At 35.3% G+C, this 20,949-nt stretch overlaps 1 protein-coding gene across 13 annotated transcripts in view; it reads right to left on the bottom strand.

The window, feature by feature from the left end:
• Positions 1-20,949, bottom strand: part of LOC135214883 (dystrophin-like) — a 1,767,410-nt gene that overhangs the window by 214,983 nt on the left and 1,531,478 nt on the right. For all 13 annotated transcript variants that reach the window (XM_064249322.1, XM_064249323.1, XM_064249325.1 and 10 more), the window contains 3 exons: positions 17,370-17,542; positions 13,896-14,164; positions 12,487-12,647 (listed from right to left, as the gene is read on the bottom strand). In XM_064249322.1, the coding sequence (XP_064105392.1) occupies positions 12,487-12,647; positions 13,896-14,164; positions 17,370-17,542 (603 nt within the window). The remainder of the gene's footprint in view (positions 1-12,486; positions 12,648-13,895; positions 14,165-17,369; positions 17,543-20,949) is intronic.

The raw sequence follows: 20,949 nt of genomic DNA, 5'->3' as shown, positions 1-20,949 counted from the left end.
GACCACATCCTACACCCTTCTTCATTTCATGGCACTTCCCTTAAAATTAAATCACAGACCACATTCAGCACTTCCTTAATTTCGTGGAACTTCATTGAAGGTTAAATCACAGACCTCATCCAACACCCTTCTTCATTTCATGGCACTTCCCCTTAAAGTTAAATCACAGATCAAACTACATATAACGACCTTGGGGAGATAAATGCTCCCATTCGACCAAACGCCTGGCCAGCGGACTAAAGAAAAATCACAAAAAGCAAAAAACCCATTCTCCTCTATCATCAGCGTCTGATCACGACGGCAAGCTGGATCCAGGCTACTCCAGGCTACTACACTCCCATAACCACGAGGTCTAAGGCTGCCGCCATTTTACTACTCCATAAAATATAATAAAAATAAAAATCTAAAACCGCCCTTTAATTGTGACACCGCCCACCTTACTCGTTCTGAATTCGGGGACGCTAATTAAATTTCCGAAGCATAAACAATTTACATTCGGCCATTAATAAAAGTGGGGTTTTTTGTGTAACTAATAATAAAGCAGAATGTTCTGCATTAAAGGCACCGTTTTGGCCTTCCAGTATCTAAATAGGGCAAAGTGCGCGTCTTAACAGCCCTATAAAACCCGTCTTCGGACGGTCAGCCACCACCTCCGCTTAAAAATAAATCAATCACCGGCCCTGCTGTGGGAGGATGTGATAATCCTGACCACATTACCTGGGTAGTAACAGACTATTGTGAAAGATGGACATTGTTCATTATACCGCGTTTTCGGTGGCGCAAAAAAAAAAAAAAACAAAAAAAAAAAAAAAAAAAAAAAAAAAAAAAAAAAAAAAAAAACTGCTTAAGTGGACTGAAGAGCAGCTCATTAACGCTGTCGTGAGCAAGTTATACATGTTTACGGACCAACCGCACAGTTCAAAAAATAAAAAAAAAAATAAATAAAAAAAATAAGAAAAAATAGATACGTAACTCAAGTGACGACAAGAAAAGTGATGTTGTACCAAGACAACGAAGTGTACAGTTACCACAATTCAAGCCATAGCGACATCTCTGTGCCGAGCAAAAACCGCTAACATGACTCAAAGAATGACGTCACGAAAGAGCGGCGTCTGTGAGAGTAGAAAAGACATTGTGTTGTGCTTTATCATCAACTGCTGCTGCGGCATGTCACTAGATCATTAGGTTTTAATTAAGAAAATTAATAAGTATATAAAGTACATGATAAAATAATTAAACATTCCTACATTCATTTTTGCTGACGAAAGCATCAATCCTGTTTACAGTACGAATGAAATACGCGAAACAGTTTGCGCAACAAGATATCAAGACACAGCTGAAATAAAAAAAAGTGGAGAGACCAGAACAAAAAGGAGCCAGGGTCAGGACGAAGAAAAATCATGTCTACAGAGGTAATTGGACTCGTGCACACAGAGACTGTGATCTCAATAATTTGAAAGGACGCCTGTGTATCGAATCAAGTTCGACCGAATCGTACCCTTCGTCCTTTCGTATCCTTTCCTCCTACGCTTGAAGATGCCAGAAAGTCTCACCAAATACAAAAACGGAAGATAGTACTATAGGTGGAAAACGTCTTCAACGGTTTTTTGCTCTTAACCGATATCTTCTGATAACACACATGTGATTTTATTTTCAATATCTTTCAATAGCACAAGTTTCATTTCATTTTCAATAAGTTACGAAAGAAATAGACAAAAGTTTCCGCAGCAAAATATCTTAGCTCATCCATAAAACAGGAGGAATTTTGAAAAGAATGCGAAATGAAAGTAATTTCTGCAAAAGATTAAAGTTTAGATGCTTTGAATAAATTAGCAGCGCTTTCATATGACAAATCAGTCGAGGAATAATGATTAAAATAACTATTTGCTATATGCCTTCCTCAAAATATATATATTTCTGAAGTCAGAAAATGAAAGCCAAGAAATAATGGTTAAAATAACTATTTGCTATATTCCATCCTCAAAAACATATTTCTGAAGTCCAAAAATAAAAGCCAAGCCCCGCACCACTAAACCACAAAAGAGATGAATTTGACAGCTGAAAATGAGTTGAAATGTATGCCTGAGCTTTCAATTTCCCAAGTTCCTCCTCCTCCTCTCCTCCTCCTCCTCCTCCTCCTCCTTTGTTTTTTTTTGTTTTAACCAACCACTGACCCATCTGAAATCCACTTTCACCCATTTCCACTACAGTAGACAAATTCATCCCTCAATTAGCGTCTGGAAGGCCCTTAATCACAGATATCTGGACATCCCTCTCCGTCAGATCATCAGTCTTATCACCCAGCCAGGCCAAGGCTGCTTGACGTCGAGGTGTTCCGAGAAATGCCTACAAAAGCGAACTTTTTTCTAGTGTTTTACGCCAAAATGGTCATCACCGTATTATTATCTGGTCGTATTTTTTATAAAATCGAATTTCTAACAAAGTAAATTGTACATTTACATTTATTATTAGCTGTGGCGTCCTCTCAGTCTCACCAAACAACTAAATAAAACACAAACTAAGTTGTATATTTACATTCATTATCAGCTGTGACGTCCTCTCAGTCTATCTAAACAACTAAATATAACAATGAATCCAATTCTTGATTTATATTAAAAGCTGCATTGACGAGCACGAACAATTTACCACACCTTCAATACCTGAAAGCCTAGAGAGACCTAAATCTTGGAAAGCAAGCAGTTATGCCCTCAAACTTGATGATATATTACTACTACCTGGAACTCTGAAAAAAAAAGGACCACTTTTACCCGAAATTTCGCTGGAGTAATGGGGAAACGTCCTACATTTTTTGGAGAACGTTAGAGCCGAAAGGCAGCCTACAAAGCTGTCTGAATTATCATCAAAATATATATAATTAATTAAGAAAAATATAGAATAATAAACAAATCATCATACAGTGATTATTTTTCTAATGCGTCTCGTCTCTCGGCCTTATGATGGGGATAGAGCATACCCGAAACGTTGGTAATGAGAATAAAAATTAATGAAAGCTGTGGAGCTGAGTAAACTAGACGAACTTCAGGTTACTAACGAACGTAAAATCCATTGGAAGAGGATGAAAAACTAATGATTAAAAAAAACAAGAGAGAGAGAGAGAGAGAGAGAGAGAGAGAGCCGCTCACAATTTCACACAAACATCTATGGGACGAAGACTGACGTGTACACGTGGCTGAGGAAATAATTATAAAGTCGAATGGGGAGAAAAACACCATCTTACGACGGAGCTGACACGAATCCAGGTTGAAAGTAAAAGAGCTGGGTCAATGGTTGAAACAGAAAGCTCCGAGTTAACTCTGTCAAAAAGATGTCTAAATTTAAAAGTTGGGTTTAAATTTTAATCATCAAATGTAGAGAAAAACATAAAAAAATAATGGGGGCCCCAAAACTCAAAAGGAAGATAGAGAACGAGATTTCTAAGGTAAAAAAAAGAAAAGAAAAGAAATCTTTATCTTAAAATGGACTACCATATTCACAAAAGATAACGAGAAAATAAAAGCTGCATTTCAGATGAGTGCAAAAAAAAGAAGGAAATCACTATCTTAAAATGGACTACCATATTCACAAAAGATAAAAAGAATATAAAAGCTGCATTTAAGGACGTGCAAAAAAAAAAAAAAAAAAAAAAAAAAAAACACGCTGAGCCATAGAAAATTAAACGTTGCTCACATCAAAGAGAGGGGCAACCCTTAACCTTCTCTCTTTCGCCACCTTTGAACGAGAGGCGAATCATGATTTTCACACACCGCTGATAAATGGGACGAACACCACCCACCTACGCCAGCCATCATCACACCATATCCAAGACTTCGAGGTTCAGATGGGACACTTTATGTTAATTTGCTGTGTGTAAGTAAGTGAGTGTGTGTGTGTGTGTGTGTGTGTGTGTGTGTATATATATATATATATATATATATATATATATATATATATATATATATATATATATATATATATTAGCTGAAGCCACTGGGAAAAATTTAAAAAGAAAAGACAGAGTGCCAAGCACTTTCGTGTATTTAACACATCTTTGTGCCCCGAAGATGTGTTAATTACACGAAAGTATTTGGCACTCTGTCTTTTCTTTTTTTAAATTTTCCCACTGGCTTCAGCTAATAAACAAAATCCCGTGCTTACTTTGTGCGTCTAATATATATATATATATATATATATATATATCTATATTATATATATATAATATATTATATATAACATATATATATTACACACATAAATAAATATAAACTACAGATGCGCTTACACTTTCTTTTCAGGCTTCTGGCATAACTATTTCACAACATATACACGCTTGGTCCGCACACTCTTCCTCGTCTAAAGCCACACTTTCCTACCATTAACAATGCAATCTTTCTGAAAAATGTTAAGTCGTGATAATCCTTGCAGTAGTGTCTAGAATATTTACCTTCATGCCGCTGAACAATTTTTTCTCTTATCCATTCCTTCGAAATCTTTCCTTTATCTTGATATACTCTTTGCTGTCATTTAATCACGTTATCATCACTGTACCGCAGTATCTCACTTCTTATCCCACCAATTTTCATTCTCTTGTGTCCTCAACAGCCACTTTCACAAGCTTTCTCTAACTGACATTAGACCTTTGTACTTATGAGTCATTTAGCTCTGTTTTCGTTCTTCTACATTTAAAAAACCACACTTCCTCTATCGATCCACGACTACATTGTTAATTTTCTTATCTATTTGTTCATCAGCACTTTCTATCTCTCCTGTATAACAGTAACTTAACTTTCCCCAAAAGTTCTTACATTCTTTTTCTCTCTCACACTTTCTTCGTAACTACATTAACTATCCTCATGTACGGCTGAAATTACCTCTTCTACTTCGAAAAAAGCATCTAAATTAATCTCTTTTCATTCAACAATTCCCTTATTCCCTCAACCAAACACCTACTTTTTTTTTATTTCCTCTTCTTATCCTCCTATACCCACAAACACTCCCCAATGTGCAGATGAGCTAAACACAAAATTTTACAGATGTTCATCTACACCTTTACACCTTTCACATTCATGTCTCCATCCTTAGCAGACAATTCATTCATTAGTTTTATTATACCATTATTATACTATAGCATATTTTCACAAATTCTCCAAAACTAATATCTACGTATCTTGACTTGTTTATCTGCACACATAAACATACTTTCCTAATTTTTATATTTATTTACTCATTCCATTTTAAAAAATCGAGAGTGTATACATTCAACTAGTTCTTATCAACGTCTTAAATTCTGTCCTATGCATAAATGTAAATTTGAAGAGAACAAAGAACGCATTACAAAATTCTTAAGAGGCGCCTTTAATGGAACAGCCCACCACTGCACGAAATAAACCTGCACCTCATATAAGGCGCTGTAGTCATACGAAGGTTAATAATGCCCGTGAATAACAAATAAACAAATTCATCATGGGAGAATTATTACGCTGATAAAACCGAGCGAGAACCAATCCGGCCAACTTCCAATTAACGGACACTTAAATAAGGTGTTCTGGAAACGCCAGCGTGACGTAAAGGGTAGGTGTGTCGGGCAGTCCGCGCTGATAGCAACAATTAAGCGTGACGCATCACCCTGGGGGGAGGTTAAATTAGCCAAAAAGGGCGGCTGCATCTGCAGGTTGAATAAACACAAGGGAAAACTTACTGATGTATAAAAACAACTGCAGTGTTTTTGCTCAGCACATAAGGCTACTTGTTCGTTCAGATACGACCACCGGGAGACAATGATTGCCCGTAAAACTAATGCACATAAATTAATTTCAAGAAGTTATTATCTGCAACATTTTTTTTTTATTTTGAATAACATGGATGATACCAGAGAGATATATCATGAGAGAGAGAGAGAGAGAGAGAGAGAGAGAGAGAGAGAGAGAGAGGACTATTTTATAATTGCCATGCACCAACACATAACAGAAATGAAAAAATGAACAATCTGATATGCGCCGACTTCCTTACCGTCAGCCATCGAGCTGACAAGCCCACGGATAACCTAATCAGCACCTATCCTTCAATTAAAAAAGGCTATCAGGTAGCTGACGGACGTGCACCAATTCGTCTATCAAAAAGGAAGAGAGACTCCTGTTTCTGACAGCTGGACTCCTCCCAAACCAGACTTCTTAATGGCAGGTAACAAACAGACACACGATCGCAGTGCACAAAGGGTATCGGTATTTGTATTATAAGAAATAATACCCTGGAGATCTCTGGCAACAATGTAAATATAAGCAAATGACAGCTGTTGCATTATGGGAGGCAAACCGCATAACAATATCTTTTCCCTCATTGCAACTAATTTCATATTTGTCTTTCTTACTATTACTGAATTAAAAAATTTTTATTCTTCAAATTTTTTATTCTTAAAAAATTTTTTTTCATTAAATCCTAATTCTAATACTGAATTAAAATTTTGTCTTAAAGAAAATTTTTTATTAAATCCTAACTCTATTACTGAATTAAAAAATTGTCTTTCTTCAATTTTTTTTTCATTAAATTCTAACTATTACAGAATTAAAAATTTGTCTATCCTAACTCTATTACTGAATTAAAAATGTCTCTTACTTTTTTCCTCTCGTTAAAAATATGATGCGTCTCAAGATGGTAAGTCCCGGCCACGGAGACGTTACATACCGTGCCCATGCTCTCCCTACGGTAGCACAATTATAGTGTGAAATTTTGGACCCAGTCTGTACAATAGTAACTCTGAACATGTCCATTACTCATAAACCACTGGTGTTAAACAAAAATTTAATTTATGCGTTTTATTAACAATCGTTTCAGAATTTCATTAAAGGTGAAAAATCTCGAGAATATAATAAGTAAATGAAGGTATGTTACTATCTTCTTTGAAATGGTCCTGAGAGAGAGAGAATACATTTTGACCAGGTAACTTTGTCATTTTATTTGTAGCAAAATAAAACACAGTTCTGGTTGCAGTCATGTTTCGTAAATCCCTTATAAGTATTTTAATGCTTAGAGTCTATTAAGCAGCACTGAACACACTGGTTTTCGCTCTTATTAGTCTATGTGATAAAATCATTCAACATCCCATAAGGCATGGATGCAGGTCACTGACCAGAAGAACACCATCCCTGCCAGGGAGAAAGAGCCATTACAGCAAGATCTGAACACCCATCAATGAAGGATCTTAAATTAATATTAAATATTTTCAATTAACATAGTAAAAGGAGAGTGATCGAAGGTGATTTACTTCATGGAAAACTTTCTAAATTCTTTGTTCTGTTAAGGGATTCAAAAATTTTCTTTGTCGTAAAAAAAAAAAAAAAAACACACACAACACACTTACCAATCAATGACTGTAAGCCCTGTTACTCGGGATGCCACAAAATCTTCTCAAAGCCAATCATTCTTCTACTCACGTAAGGAAAAGCAATCACTTCTTTTTTTTTTCCAAAAGCCCCCACTCCTCGCCGGAAGTTAAAGGGGAGACGACTCATCTCATCTTTATACATGGCCGTAAAGTAAGCGATAAAACGCCCAGAGTAAAGGGTCTTAATCCTTCACAACTGGGGAGGGCTATCCCGACCCAAAGGCAATAAAAAAGTTGAGATGGATTGGCAGGAATTTCTCCTCAACAACACTTGAGAGTTTTCGAAGCCTTCGACCGCCGTCCCGTAAGAGGTCGGCAAACTTTGATTGAACGGATACTGTTATTTTGCGTTACATCTTTTGAGGATGCTGCACGGTCAACCTATGAATCTAAACAGACGTTGTTCAATGAGGCTGAGAGTTCGATTTGTCTGTTAATTCGGTGATGTTTGTTTGTTTGTATGGCGTTTTTACGTTGCATGGAACCAGTGGCTATTCAGCAACGGGACCAACGGGTTTACGTGACTTCCGAACCACGTCGAGAGTGAACTTCTATCACCAGAAATACGCATCTCTCACCCCTCAATGAAATGTCCGAGAATCGAACTCACCGAGGTGGCACGCCAACACCATACCGACCACGCCAATGAGGCGCTAATTCGGTGATGATTAGCCAAGCCGTAATATCCCACACGCCTGTCGTTTTGTTTTGTTGTGGTTCAATGAAATTGGCCTTTGGCCGGCATACGATTTTGCTTGGTGCGCGACCTGTCTGTGAAGTATTTATTTATTTATTTTTTTTTTTTTAAGTTGTCTGGATTGCTATTAACATACGTCTAAGTTCTTTCAAACTAGCAGCAGGAAGTACGATCAAATTAACCGCTAAGCAGGAAACACAAGGTCTGGATTTTTATCGACAAAAGCAAACCACATAAGTACCGAGAGAGGAAGAAAAATGATAATCATTTACAGTTTATCATCTGACTTGCAATTAACACGATAAAATACAGATGGATAGCAGAACCCAAAGAAGAATAAAAAGTAAAAAGGGCCAGAGAGAGAGAGAGAGAGAGAGAGAGAGAGAGAGAGAGAGAGAGAGAGAGAGAGAGAGAGAGAGAGAGAGAGAGACGCATTACGCACACACCGCCTATCGCCACCAAAAACATCTCGCCTCTTACAGCATTTCTCATCAAACGTTTTCTCGGGGGCCATATAACGACCTAAATCACACTTCCTGTGGAATGTGGGCCAATCACAGGAACCGAACACTTCTTCGGGACTTTTAACGGCCATCCGCCCAGCTCCTTTTGCCCAAGGAGGAATCTTATAAACCTGACACCTACCTGACAGGGACATACTCGTAAACTGTGGCAATAGCTACAAAATTGAGTACACCTGTACCATCTTTATGTGGAATTACAGGCAATAGCCACAATAATCCCATTAATTTGTTTAGTAAGAATCTTCAAAGTGGTGCAAAATACGAAGGTGGTCTAAGTGCAAATCTATTATAGATGCCCCTAAGAAATAACCACTTCAAAATCAAGAAAAATGCACAAGGAAGCCAAGAAAATATAACCTAAATGATGCAAGAACTCTTCTTGAGATTAAATCTGTTATTTGCTGTTATCTACATCAACACTAAAGACCTAATAAACAGCCCTTTTTTTTGCACAATAGAAACGTTAATTTCTTCCCGTTCTTTGTACAATGGAGAGTTATACATCTAAAGCACTAATTCTATTCACTGATAAAAGTGTAACTCTTAGAGACGTTTTAGTCTACGAGTAAAGCATCAGATTCAAAAGATCTCTTAAAAGGACTGCAGTAGTCTCTTGAATAAGTTTTCAACTCTGCATCATTTGAAACTTCAAACTGGAACCTTTTCTAATGAACTACGAATTTGAGCTTGTTCAAAGATAAAGCCGTTTAAGACATAGAACACCTGTTTCTTCATGTCTATCTTTGATGTGTGAATTTGAAAGAGTCAATTACTGGGGTACTCGGTACCACAGTATTTTTAATTTTCTACCTGCTCCTGCTGTAAATACTATTCATTGGTTATGAGACCGATGTTACGGAATCGTGAGCACATACTCATTATATATATATATATATATATAACTATATATATATATCTATATATATATTATTATTATATTTATATATATATAATTATAATAGTATATAAACTGGTAACAGCTTCATCAGGCTATCAGTGAGTAGGCAGGCTCTACACTCGTTTAAAATCGAAACGATACCTTCCCTATTAAACAGTTATACACACAATACTGCCAAGGCTGCAAATCTGAAACCTGAAGAAATCCAGAGGCCGTGTAAATTACCCTCCATTCTTATTTGCCTAACTGCCGAATTTCCAATCGCCGGCCTAAGTGGGATTCATGATAAACAGAGGAAGTTAAAATGGAAGACGCTGGGCCGCGCCTTGTTCTGTGTCCATCAGGGTTTGGCCACAAGATGCTAAGGTGGCTCCACCTTGCCTTGCCCGATAAGCCCTATAAGGGCGTTGCCAGCCACCTTGTCCCATTCATCATATCCGTTCTCGGATGCTCTAAAACAGGGCATTGCGGGCACTTAATTACGGTAGACAGTTCAATAATAGTCACAGAGGACTAAAGAATAATAGTCACAGAGGACTAAACAATAAAAGTCACAAAGGACTACAGAATAATAGTCACAGAGGACTAAAGAATAATAGTCACAGAGGACTAAATAAATAATAGTAACAAAGCACGAAAAAAGGGCATAGCTGGCACTTAATTACGGTAGACAGTTCAATAATAGTCACAGAGGAGCCCATCGCAAGAAATTAAATCTTTCAGCACGAAGTTTTTTTTAGTATTTATCGACTGAACGATTTTTTTTTTAGTTCTATGACTCGCATGATTGATACTCCATTATCCTATAAAAACATTATTATTAAGGTACTGAAATAATTTTACTGTTAAATAAGACAAATGAGATTCCTATCAACGCCAAAAAATAAATAAATAAAATATTACCGAAGAGTGAATTAAACTGATGAAGACGTTTACAAGTTTACTATAAAAACCGAAAACGAATTCTTTCTCTAAAGACAAGTGTTTCATTGAAAGTTGGGAGCAAACAGCATCAACATCAGAAGTATGAATTCATCTGTTAAACTACATTTGCAAATATTCAGTATCTATACACTGTAGACGAAATCCTTACAGTCCTACTGTTTTATATGGAGAGCATTCTTCATAATCAAAGCGTTCCATTTAAGTACATAACAATACATTAATTTGAATACAAAATAAATACGAATATTAATTTCTCATATTGGTTACATTAAAATGGTTCAAAGATTAATTTTTCTTAATTTGTTGGTTGCACCCTGGACCTTAGTTTTGGCTCCATCGAGCATACTACTCATGGTGTACCTGCAACTTTTGCTGTCTAACGTCTCTCTGCTGAGAGTCTCCTCAATATTAATATTTCGTGAAATATGTTTTTTTTTAATCTCTCTCATTTACTTTTTTTTTTAGTCTAATAGGATATTTAATTCTCGAAATGGGCGAACGAATATTGGTGCTCATACAGAATCCGAGGGATAATTTATTCTGCAAATACATATAATGCTAAATACAAAACAAAAAGAATAATAACTTCAAGTTTCTTATCGCAAGAATAAAGAACACAGAACGATGTTCAAAGTCATGACGCAATACAATTAAATATTCAGCGAAGCCATTAATTGTTCCGGCGCCCAGAACTACAATCCCTTTAAATAATCCTTTATCAGATAACACACTCCATCACAAACACTGCTGGGGATTAAATAAAGTACGATACCCTTCGATTTTCCGATTTACATATAGAGTGCCAAGGTTCATTCAACAATACTTCCCTACCCACTCGTCGAGCGATAACATCCGATGGAATTCTGCCGTAATCACACGTTCATCGACAATTACTATGTTTGAGTTCCTTTTTCTATTTGCTATTGGCTTTTTACTATACGCAAAACGAAATCAAGAGACCATTACAAGAATATGCAAAATGGCTTTTTCTCCTTTTCAATCTGTTATTAAATTACTAAACACAAGATGAGCCAAATTTACCATTAACTAAATATTTATTAAATTATTACTGAACACATATGAGCCAAATACACCGTTAACTGAATATTTATTGAATTATTACTAAACACAAGATGAGCCAAATGTACTGTTAACTGAATATTTATTAAATTATTACTAATCACAAGGAGAGCCAAATTTACCGTTAACTGAATATCTATTAAATTATTACTAAACACAAGATGAGCCAAATTTACCCTTAATTAAATATTTATGAAATTATTACTATTCACAAGATGAGCCAAATTTACCATTACCTATTTATGAAATTATTACTAAACACAAGATGAGCCAAATTTACCATTAAAGAGTATAGACATTTACAGCTGTATTATAACAAAATGGATAATAATGTATTTTCGTATATATTATTACTGTCCGTTTAGGCAATGTTAATCATAAAGCGTAAATATCCTTTATTTGGATTTTTTTTTTTATTATAATAACATTTATATTAGAACAAATATATGAAACATGTTGATTTGGAAATTTTAATTTTTGTAACAAATATCCTTCTTTTGGATTCTTATCATAATAAATATATTACAACAAATTGGACATTTTAATTTTTTGTAATGGTATATTTTATTGTGATTAAAAAAAAATGGATACATTCAGAATATGCAATGATGGGTAACTTCATCGCCATGTGTGCTATTCTTTGGGTAACTCCACAATGTGTGCTTTTCTTTCAGTTGAATGATTAATAATTTTAAACACCTTCCAATGAGCACTCCTCAGGCGCCCCCCCCCCCCCCCCACACATAAAAAAACGTGCGTACTTCAACTACCTATACAGAAGAAGAAGAAGAAGAAGAAGACGAAGAAATCATAAAAGTTTCTTGCTCACGTAACATTCTTTCCAAGAGGGTAAAGTTCCGAAGCGAGTGTCAATAACTCAGCGGGAGAGCAAAAGGCTAATCATCCACCATCTCTCCCATAGGAAGAGGCCATAAATATTCCGGCGGTTAACTAACTGACTTACCTTATGTGCGAGGTCGGCCTGAGCAGCGGCTGCGGCGGCTCTCTCCCTCAGCGCAGCCCATTTCTCGGAGAGCTTGGCCACCTCCCGCCGGACTGATCTCGTCAGGTCCCGAGCGCTGTCGTCTCCTCGGTATCGAGCGTCCCCATCCAATTCGCGACCAGCTGTAACGAAATAAGATGGAATTTAACTCCACGAAACCCACGAGGTCCTAAATATATTTTAATTTGCAGTTTCTCCAAAATAGTACCTGCTGCAATGAAATAAGATGGAATTCAACTCCACGAAACCCACAAGGTTCTAAATCTATTTTAATTTGCACTTTTATCCAAAATAGTACCAGCTGCAATGAAATAAGATGGGATTTGACTCCGTGAAAACCACAAGGTTCTAAATCTATTCTAATTTGAAGTTTCTCCAAAATAGTACCAGCTGCAATGAACGAGGATGAAATTTGATTCCGTGAAACCCATAAGGTTTTTAAATCTATTTTAATTTGCAGTTCTTCAAAATAGTACCATTGCAATGAAATAAGATGGAATTTGATTCCGTGAAACCCACAAGGTTTTAAATATATTCTAATTCGTAGTTTCTCCAAAATAGTAAATTAGGCAGATTTGACTACGTGCAGTTTTTCCAAAATAGTTGAACGAGGATGGAATCTGACTCCGTGAAAACCCAATGTTCTAAATCTATTTTGAAGTTTCTCCAGAATAGCAAATTAGGCGGACAATTCTCCGGTATACGTAAAGGAGGCGGCCACACGAAGATGACGTCTAGTCTTATGTAATTTCTAATGTAATTTCTTGACTCAAGAATACAGAAAATGGTGAATACAACGCAAAGGTGAGATAAATCGAGTAATTTACCTATTTAATAGGAAATATACAGTCTATTTTTTTTTCCTTTCATTCCAGAGGGCTAGTACTAAAGGGGCTTCCGCCATGCTTTAGTACTATAACACCCTCGGAGATTACCGTAGAAACATAAAAACAAAACGGAAAATTTCTGTTTTTGGACCTTTTTTTAATGATCTTACCTGTATTGCATTATACAGACCCTTTATTGTTTGATCACAAAATTAATTGAATAAACGACATTTTCATACGGTCGTCTCCTTTACAAGGACCTTGTCCGAAACTATTATAGTCTGTGAAACCCCGGTTTCAAATATATTTCAATTTGCATTTCCTCCGGTCTTAAATATATTTTAATTTGCATTTCCCCCGGTTTTGAATATATTTAAATTTGTATTTCCTGCAAAATACTAATGAAGCAATTATTTTTCACATGTCAAGGAGAACCAGTGAAAGAAGAAAAAGTTTGGCTGTTAAATTTCGAATCATTTTTCAAAGAAAACGCCTTTACTACCCATTTTCTTTCACATGTACTACCCATTTTCTATAACTAACCTTCGCTATCACTGGTGTCGCTGAGCGGAGGTTCGGAGGCAATCAACTGGCGCCCACTCTTCAGGTTCGATTCGATCACCGGCTGTTTCTCGTCAATGACTCTCCTGAAGGCTGCCAGGTCCTCTGAAAACTTCGAGAGGGAGCTGAGGTCTCCCACGAGAGGTCCCAGAGCGGTGAGCTCCGTGTCTTTCCTGATGACCCATTCGATGAGTTCCCGCAAAGACAAGAGGAGCGTATTCCAGTTCTCGGCATTGCCTTCCAACCGGTTCCTGTGAAATGAAAAAAAAGAGAAATTTAATTGCACATTTGAATTAAAATTGTTTGTTTGTTTGTATGGTGATTTTACGTTGCATGGAACCAGTGGTTATTCAGCAACGGGACCAACGGCTTTACGTGACTTCCGAACCACCTCGAGAGTGAACTATCCCCAGAAATACACATCTCTCACACCTCAATGGAATGCCCGAGAATCGAACTCGCAGCCACCGAGGTAGCAAGTCGTCAAGACCATACCGATCACGCCACTGAGGCGCTATCTGAATTAAAATGCTTTACACCAGTATTAGTTACGATTTAGAGCTATCGAAAAGAACGTGAAGATTAAGTTTTTTCTTAAAGATACGCACCTGACATATGGCCCCTGTGGGTTTGTTCAATTTGAATAGGTTTCATCTACTGAATAATAATACTAATCAGCATACACAAAATTTCTTAGAAAACCAAGTGTATTGTTAATGAAATCAAGAGGGAATGTTTTTTCCTAGTTGCAAGACTGGGAGGGCCAAAAGTTTATTACCTACTTACAGAAAGGAATTCGGTACTTGCAATGTGTTTATAAAAGGCTTTGATGGGCTTCTCTCCTGACCATTATTTACTGACAATAGCCTAACGAAGGTCTTTCGCATTGTATACACTATAACAATGTAAATTACTCAACTCAACCTTTTAGTACCTATTTTTACGAAGGCTGAATGCCCTAGGGATACAAAAAAAAATTCCCTTCCTTATAAAAATACTTATAACCATGGAATGCTATTGTGGATTAATACTTAAAATTCAAACTACAATACAAGCGATTCCAATTTGTTAGTCAGTTCTTAAAACTCGTATGAAGCAATTCCGTCTCTATGGAAATATTATTAATTATGACTCTTAAACTGAATTAATATCAAGAATAAGATACAAAACAATTATGAGGGATCTAATATAAAGAAAATCCCAAATATCTTTCAAATTCTCGTTATATATTTTTATTCATTTGAAAAAGAATGGTATCTAAACACACTGATGACTTGTTTTATGGCAGTGTTGTGAGAATGGTGCTTGAGTTTGGTCAGAAAAATGTGGGTTTTGGGCTACACAAAAACTTGTTTAGATTAGTTTTCGTTTTGTACAGATATCTGAGACAAAACAAGAGAATCTTGAGAATGGTGAAACGACAGTCAATGCATTTTTAATCTGCAGTGTTATGTGATTAATTTCTACGAGGAAAGTGAAAATCCAGTGAAAACTAGCAAGTCCCAGGGTGCTCTTTACGTAGTCTGAAATTCAAGTGGCTATTTAATGAGGTTAGAAAAGGAGCAGGAGACTTAGTTGCCAGTCCTTCGAAGACGAGGAGCAGGAGAAGGAGGAGGACTATCAGAGCTAGAATACCTGATGTTGACAGACTACGGATTCTGGATTGGGCACAGAGGAGGAGGAGGAGGAGGAGGAAAGCTAGAATAGCTGATGTTGGCAAAAGACGGATTCTGGATTGAGCACAAATTACAGACGTCTTAAATCTAAGTGCTCATAACTCGAGTCAGAAAAATGAGAAACTTGATGTGGTTTGGTCAGCCTTAGTACAGATGGTAAAACAATGTGAATTACGTAGTCTTTTTACAGATATCACATGGTATATATCAAGAGGAGATAAATATGGGTAAAGGCAAGGTACACAATGACTTAGAAAAGTCAGGGGAACTTTGCAAAAAAAAAAAAAAAAAAAAAAAAAAATGTGGAATAAAAGTGTGTCAATGAATAAGAAGATGAAAATGTACCAGGGAGACTTCTGAGTCAAACCTGCTGTTGAATGACCTTACACACACACACACACACACACACACACACACACACACACACACAAAAGCGCAACCTCCTGAGAAGAAATGTCTGCAACAACGTTTAGCGGTAATAATGGATAAATTACAAAAATACTTGCACGAGAGTGTTGGGTGGGAACAGGAGACCGAAAGTGAAATTAATGGCCAGCGTGTGTCAAGGTAATCATGTAGAGGTTATAAGAAAATGTAGCTGTATGAAATGGGAGAGAACAACGAAAATTTTGGAGCAAAGAAAGAAAGAAAAAAAAAAAAATGGTGATTTAATGAAACCGACATGATGCTGGAAATAAGACGGCTTCACGAAGCAAGCAGGTATAAATATACCGCACTGTGTGCTGCTAATGAGAGTTCTTTCTTACTTTCTAGAACGATTAATTTTTTCTTTTACTTTGCTGGATTGCATCTATGATTTAGCAGTTAGATAATGAATGGGACTACGAACTTCTTTCTTGTGGGGAGTCGGGGTCATTCATTTCCACGAATAGTAAGTTTCATTATTATATTTATCATTGCTATTACTTGTCTTTCGTCTTTCATTATGATCTTTTCATTTGCTTACTTTTTTACTTCCATTTCTTGTTCTAATATTTATTCTCGTTTTTATATCTTACATTTAAAATAATTTGCTAAGACACATTAAAACAGTAAATGTTCTCTATACCTGATAGCGATGCTTTATTTAACTAAAGACACCCTATAAGGAAACAGCAAATGTATATATATATATATATATATATATATATATATATAATATATATTAGTATATATATATATATATATATATATATATATATATATTATATACTTTATATACATGTATACCCCTGATAGCTAAGCTTTTATTGCTCAGTCCCGTCCCACCTATAAGACAGCAAAATGCTATATATATATATATATATATATATATATATATATATATAATATATATATATATTATATACTGATAGCGATGCTTTTTTTATTTACTAAGACCACCTATAGGAAACAGCAAATAAGTTATATATATAATATTAATATATATATATATATATATATATATATATAGTACACATGTTTATACAACCTGATAGCAAAGCCTTTTTATTTTGCTAAGGATCACCTATAAAGGAAAAAACAGCAAATGCTATATATATATATAGTATATATATATATATATATAGTAATATATATATATATATATATTATATATATATATTATATATATATATATTATATATATATATATATATATATTAATATAACCTGATAGCAATGCTTTTAATTACTATGTCACCTGTAAGGAAACAGCAAATACTCTATATATATACCTGATAGCGATGCTTTTATTTGCTAAGACACCTATAAGGAAAAAGCAAATACTCTATATATATACCTGATAGCGATGCTTTTATGCTTGAGGGTATTCCACCTTTGGTTCATCTCCTCCAGGCGGCGCTGAAGCATGACGGCCTCATCCTGGTTCTCCAGAGTCCCGAGCAACTTCTGGCCCGTCGCGTTAAGGCTCGCCAACACATCCTTGTGCGACTCGATCTCACTTTGCAGATCCTATTTAAAAAATGGAGAAAGAAGTGATTAAAAAAAAAGAACTTTTAACTGATTTAATCATCATCATCAACAACAACAATTATAACATTAATAATATAATGGACCCCTAATAAAAATAATAAAAAATGGATAATAAAAAAAAAAGAAATAAAAAAATTAATTAATAATAATAAATAATAACAATAATAATCATAATAATAATAATAATAATAATAATAATAATGGCTACGTATGAGAAAATGATTATGATATCAAGAGCAACCCATGACAGTCTAATCTTAAAAAGTTATCATGGGCGATGGAACATTGTGTGGTGTATATATATATATATATATATATATATATATATATATTATATATATATATATATATATGTATATATTTTAATTCATTGTTCTGTAGTAATTTCGCATTGTTATAAACAATACCAGGTCAATGTATTCGGAATACAAAAGTGGGTAATACTATCAACAGTGATTCAACAAAATAAGTTCTATGAGGGCCCGTATCACTGCCAGCTAAAATGTTTTTGTCATAGCCAAACCTGCGTTTAATAATAAGCGTGACAGTACATAACATAAATGAAATTAGAAACTACGGAAATCAGCCCACATAAACGAAGTTACCAAACTTCGTATATGATATTGAGACAGGAGGCCTATTCAGGCGACATTTCAATTTTAGAAGCAATTAGCGCAATGTGCCTTATGAACAGTATTACCATAAACTCACCTTAGCGTATCTGTCTGACTTTCCAACACAGAGAGAGAGAGAGAGAGAGAGAGAGAGAGAGAGAGAGAGAGAGAGAGAGAGAGAGAGAGAGAGAGACCAACTGTAACATAGTAACCGCTACATATGAAAAAGAAAATGGGTATCTTACCTTTGGCTAGAGAAAACGAATTTGGATACCACTTTTAATGGGTAACAAAACTAAATCTCCATGGACTTACTCGGTCATGTTTTGCCGGGGATGTTCTCAATACCACAAACAAGGCAATTCCAAAAGCAACACTAAATGATACGGCACAACACATCAACAATACAAGCATGACTGTTTCATAAATAAAGCAATCACTGCTTACTTGTTCTCACATTATTATTGAAATATTTAAGACGAGGGGCATTTTCAAAGCTCACATAAGCAACACATAATGTCAATCTTCAATCATGATGTACTTTAAAAACACATGGAAATAATGATAGAAATTATGAATTATTAGTTTACAGTCGGTAATGTAAATGCGCTTTAAACTTTTCAAATACCGCTACCAGATTCTTTTCTATCAACTCTTAGGTTCTGTTATTCAAGCATAAGATGACTTTTCTCTTTGAACGTAAAGTCAATTTCTGTTCATTTATTTTATTACATAGTCGATAACCTCTTGTTAGTAAATCAGTTAATACGAAATTAAGTTTAATGAACATTCAATTTACTGTTTTATGCGAGATATATTTAGTAAATATAACAAAATCTTCCAGTACGTTATTCTGAAATGCTTAAAAGAAATTTCCTTACATCTGAGATCAAACTGGTAAAATTTATGCGGTGTTGAATCTGTTCTCAGGTAAAAGCAAAACAGAATAAGGAATCTAAACTCTTGTTATAAGTTCAGAATTACGCAAAATATGAATGAATGTCAGCAAAGTCATTATTTTACAAATCAGAAACGATTACTGAAAATATTACACTTGATTAATTACTTGGTGATATTGGACAAATAATATGTACTAATTGGGAATTCAGTAATTCAGTAATATATTTTGTACAGCTGAGTAATGATCACACACAATCATTAAGGAACGAGAAACAGTCATACTTTTCCATTTATTCCGTTAAATGTTTGATTTCCTTTAAACATCAAAAGAGCCTTGAATCTAATAACAGAATGCGAAAAAACATTTGCCCAGACATGGCCATCCTTGCGAGGATGTTCTGCACAAGTCATACCTTTCCTACAACGTAACGATTGTTTTAAAAATAATTGTAATTATAATTCAAAGTGTTATTCTCGGTCTGCCCTAACAGAGAGGGTTTATTCAAGAATGACTTTTCCACCACAAGAAAAAAAAGGCCCTTTAAACGAAGCACACCAACATCAACACCATCAACGTCATCAACACAAGGCACTCGTTATTATAAGCCAAGTCTTGTTATCAGAATTATTCACCCGCCTCTACTACCTCTTGGTCTCTTATTCAGGATCTAAATTTATACTACTTCAGGCAGTAAGCTTCCACTATCTGTTTCAACACATGACGGGACTGACATCTTCTTCTTGCCCTTGGGTATATCTTCTTCAATGCACTCAAATCGATCAAGTGACTAACACGGGTTAAAATGAATCAGAAACTGTTAAATAAAAGCACTCGTGTCGACATTTTAAACCCTGTTTCCACAGAAATGTGTTGCAGGAAATATTCTCAAAATCGTGAATATCAGAGAGATTATCCCGCACAGAACGAAGCACGATATTACACTCGAGCCTACTGGCCTCACGTCTACGGAGTACTGAATCCCCTTGCCTGGGTATTCCTATCTCCCTTTCTTCTTCCTTCAAGGGTCAGTGGCATATCCACCAACATATGGGTGCCCATAGAACGCGGAGCCTAAAAGGAAGACCCTTATTATTCCATTAAGAATCCCAGAAACACGAGCCTAGAAATGACAAAATTCAGCCACACAAAATTAGAAGAGAAAGATCAAATAACGGGTCCCTCCCAAACCTACCATCACAACGACCACCCTTAACGCCCATAAAAAAGGTTTACAAAGAAATGACAAACAACTAATAAAGATAACAGAGTTCATTGGGTGAACATCGGTTCAATAACGTTTTATTTTATTTTAAAATACCCCAAAAATATTTTTTTTTATTGTACTGTTAGAATTTTGTCGAGAAGACCGGCTGATTGTAAAGACACAACAATTGCAGAAGTATAAAAAATAAAATACAGGTGGACTTATAAACAGTCTATCACCATGACGACTGAATCTTTAAACTAACATCAAAATTACCTTGACATTGCAATCACTCTCTCTCTCTCTCTCTCTCTCTCTCGTTTATATATATCTTTTATATATATTATATATTATATATTATATATATATATATTAATACTATATATATATATATATATATATTCATATATATATATATATATATATATAATATATATTATATACTATAATATATATATATATTATTATTAATATAAATATATATATAAAGAGAACAACATTGATCACTACTTTAATGAATTCTTGGGTTCCTTACACGTATGTACATATCTGAAACTAAGAATGCGAGAGGTCAATACACCGCCGAGCATGAAAAACCGAGCGGGGAAATGATAGCCCTGAATTTCAATGGGCGTCGACATATTGAGAATGGGCCGAAATGAAATGG

This window comes from Macrobrachium nipponense, chromosome 46 (genome assembly GCF_015104395.2).
Source record: "Macrobrachium nipponense isolate FS-2020 chromosome 46, ASM1510439v2, whole genome shotgun sequence".
In the NCBI taxonomy this organism is placed as follows: domain Eukaryota; kingdom Metazoa; phylum Arthropoda; class Malacostraca; order Decapoda; family Palaemonidae; genus Macrobrachium; species Macrobrachium nipponense.
Note: the sequence above shows the minus strand (reverse complement) of the source record. Positions and strands in the feature narration are given on the sequence as shown.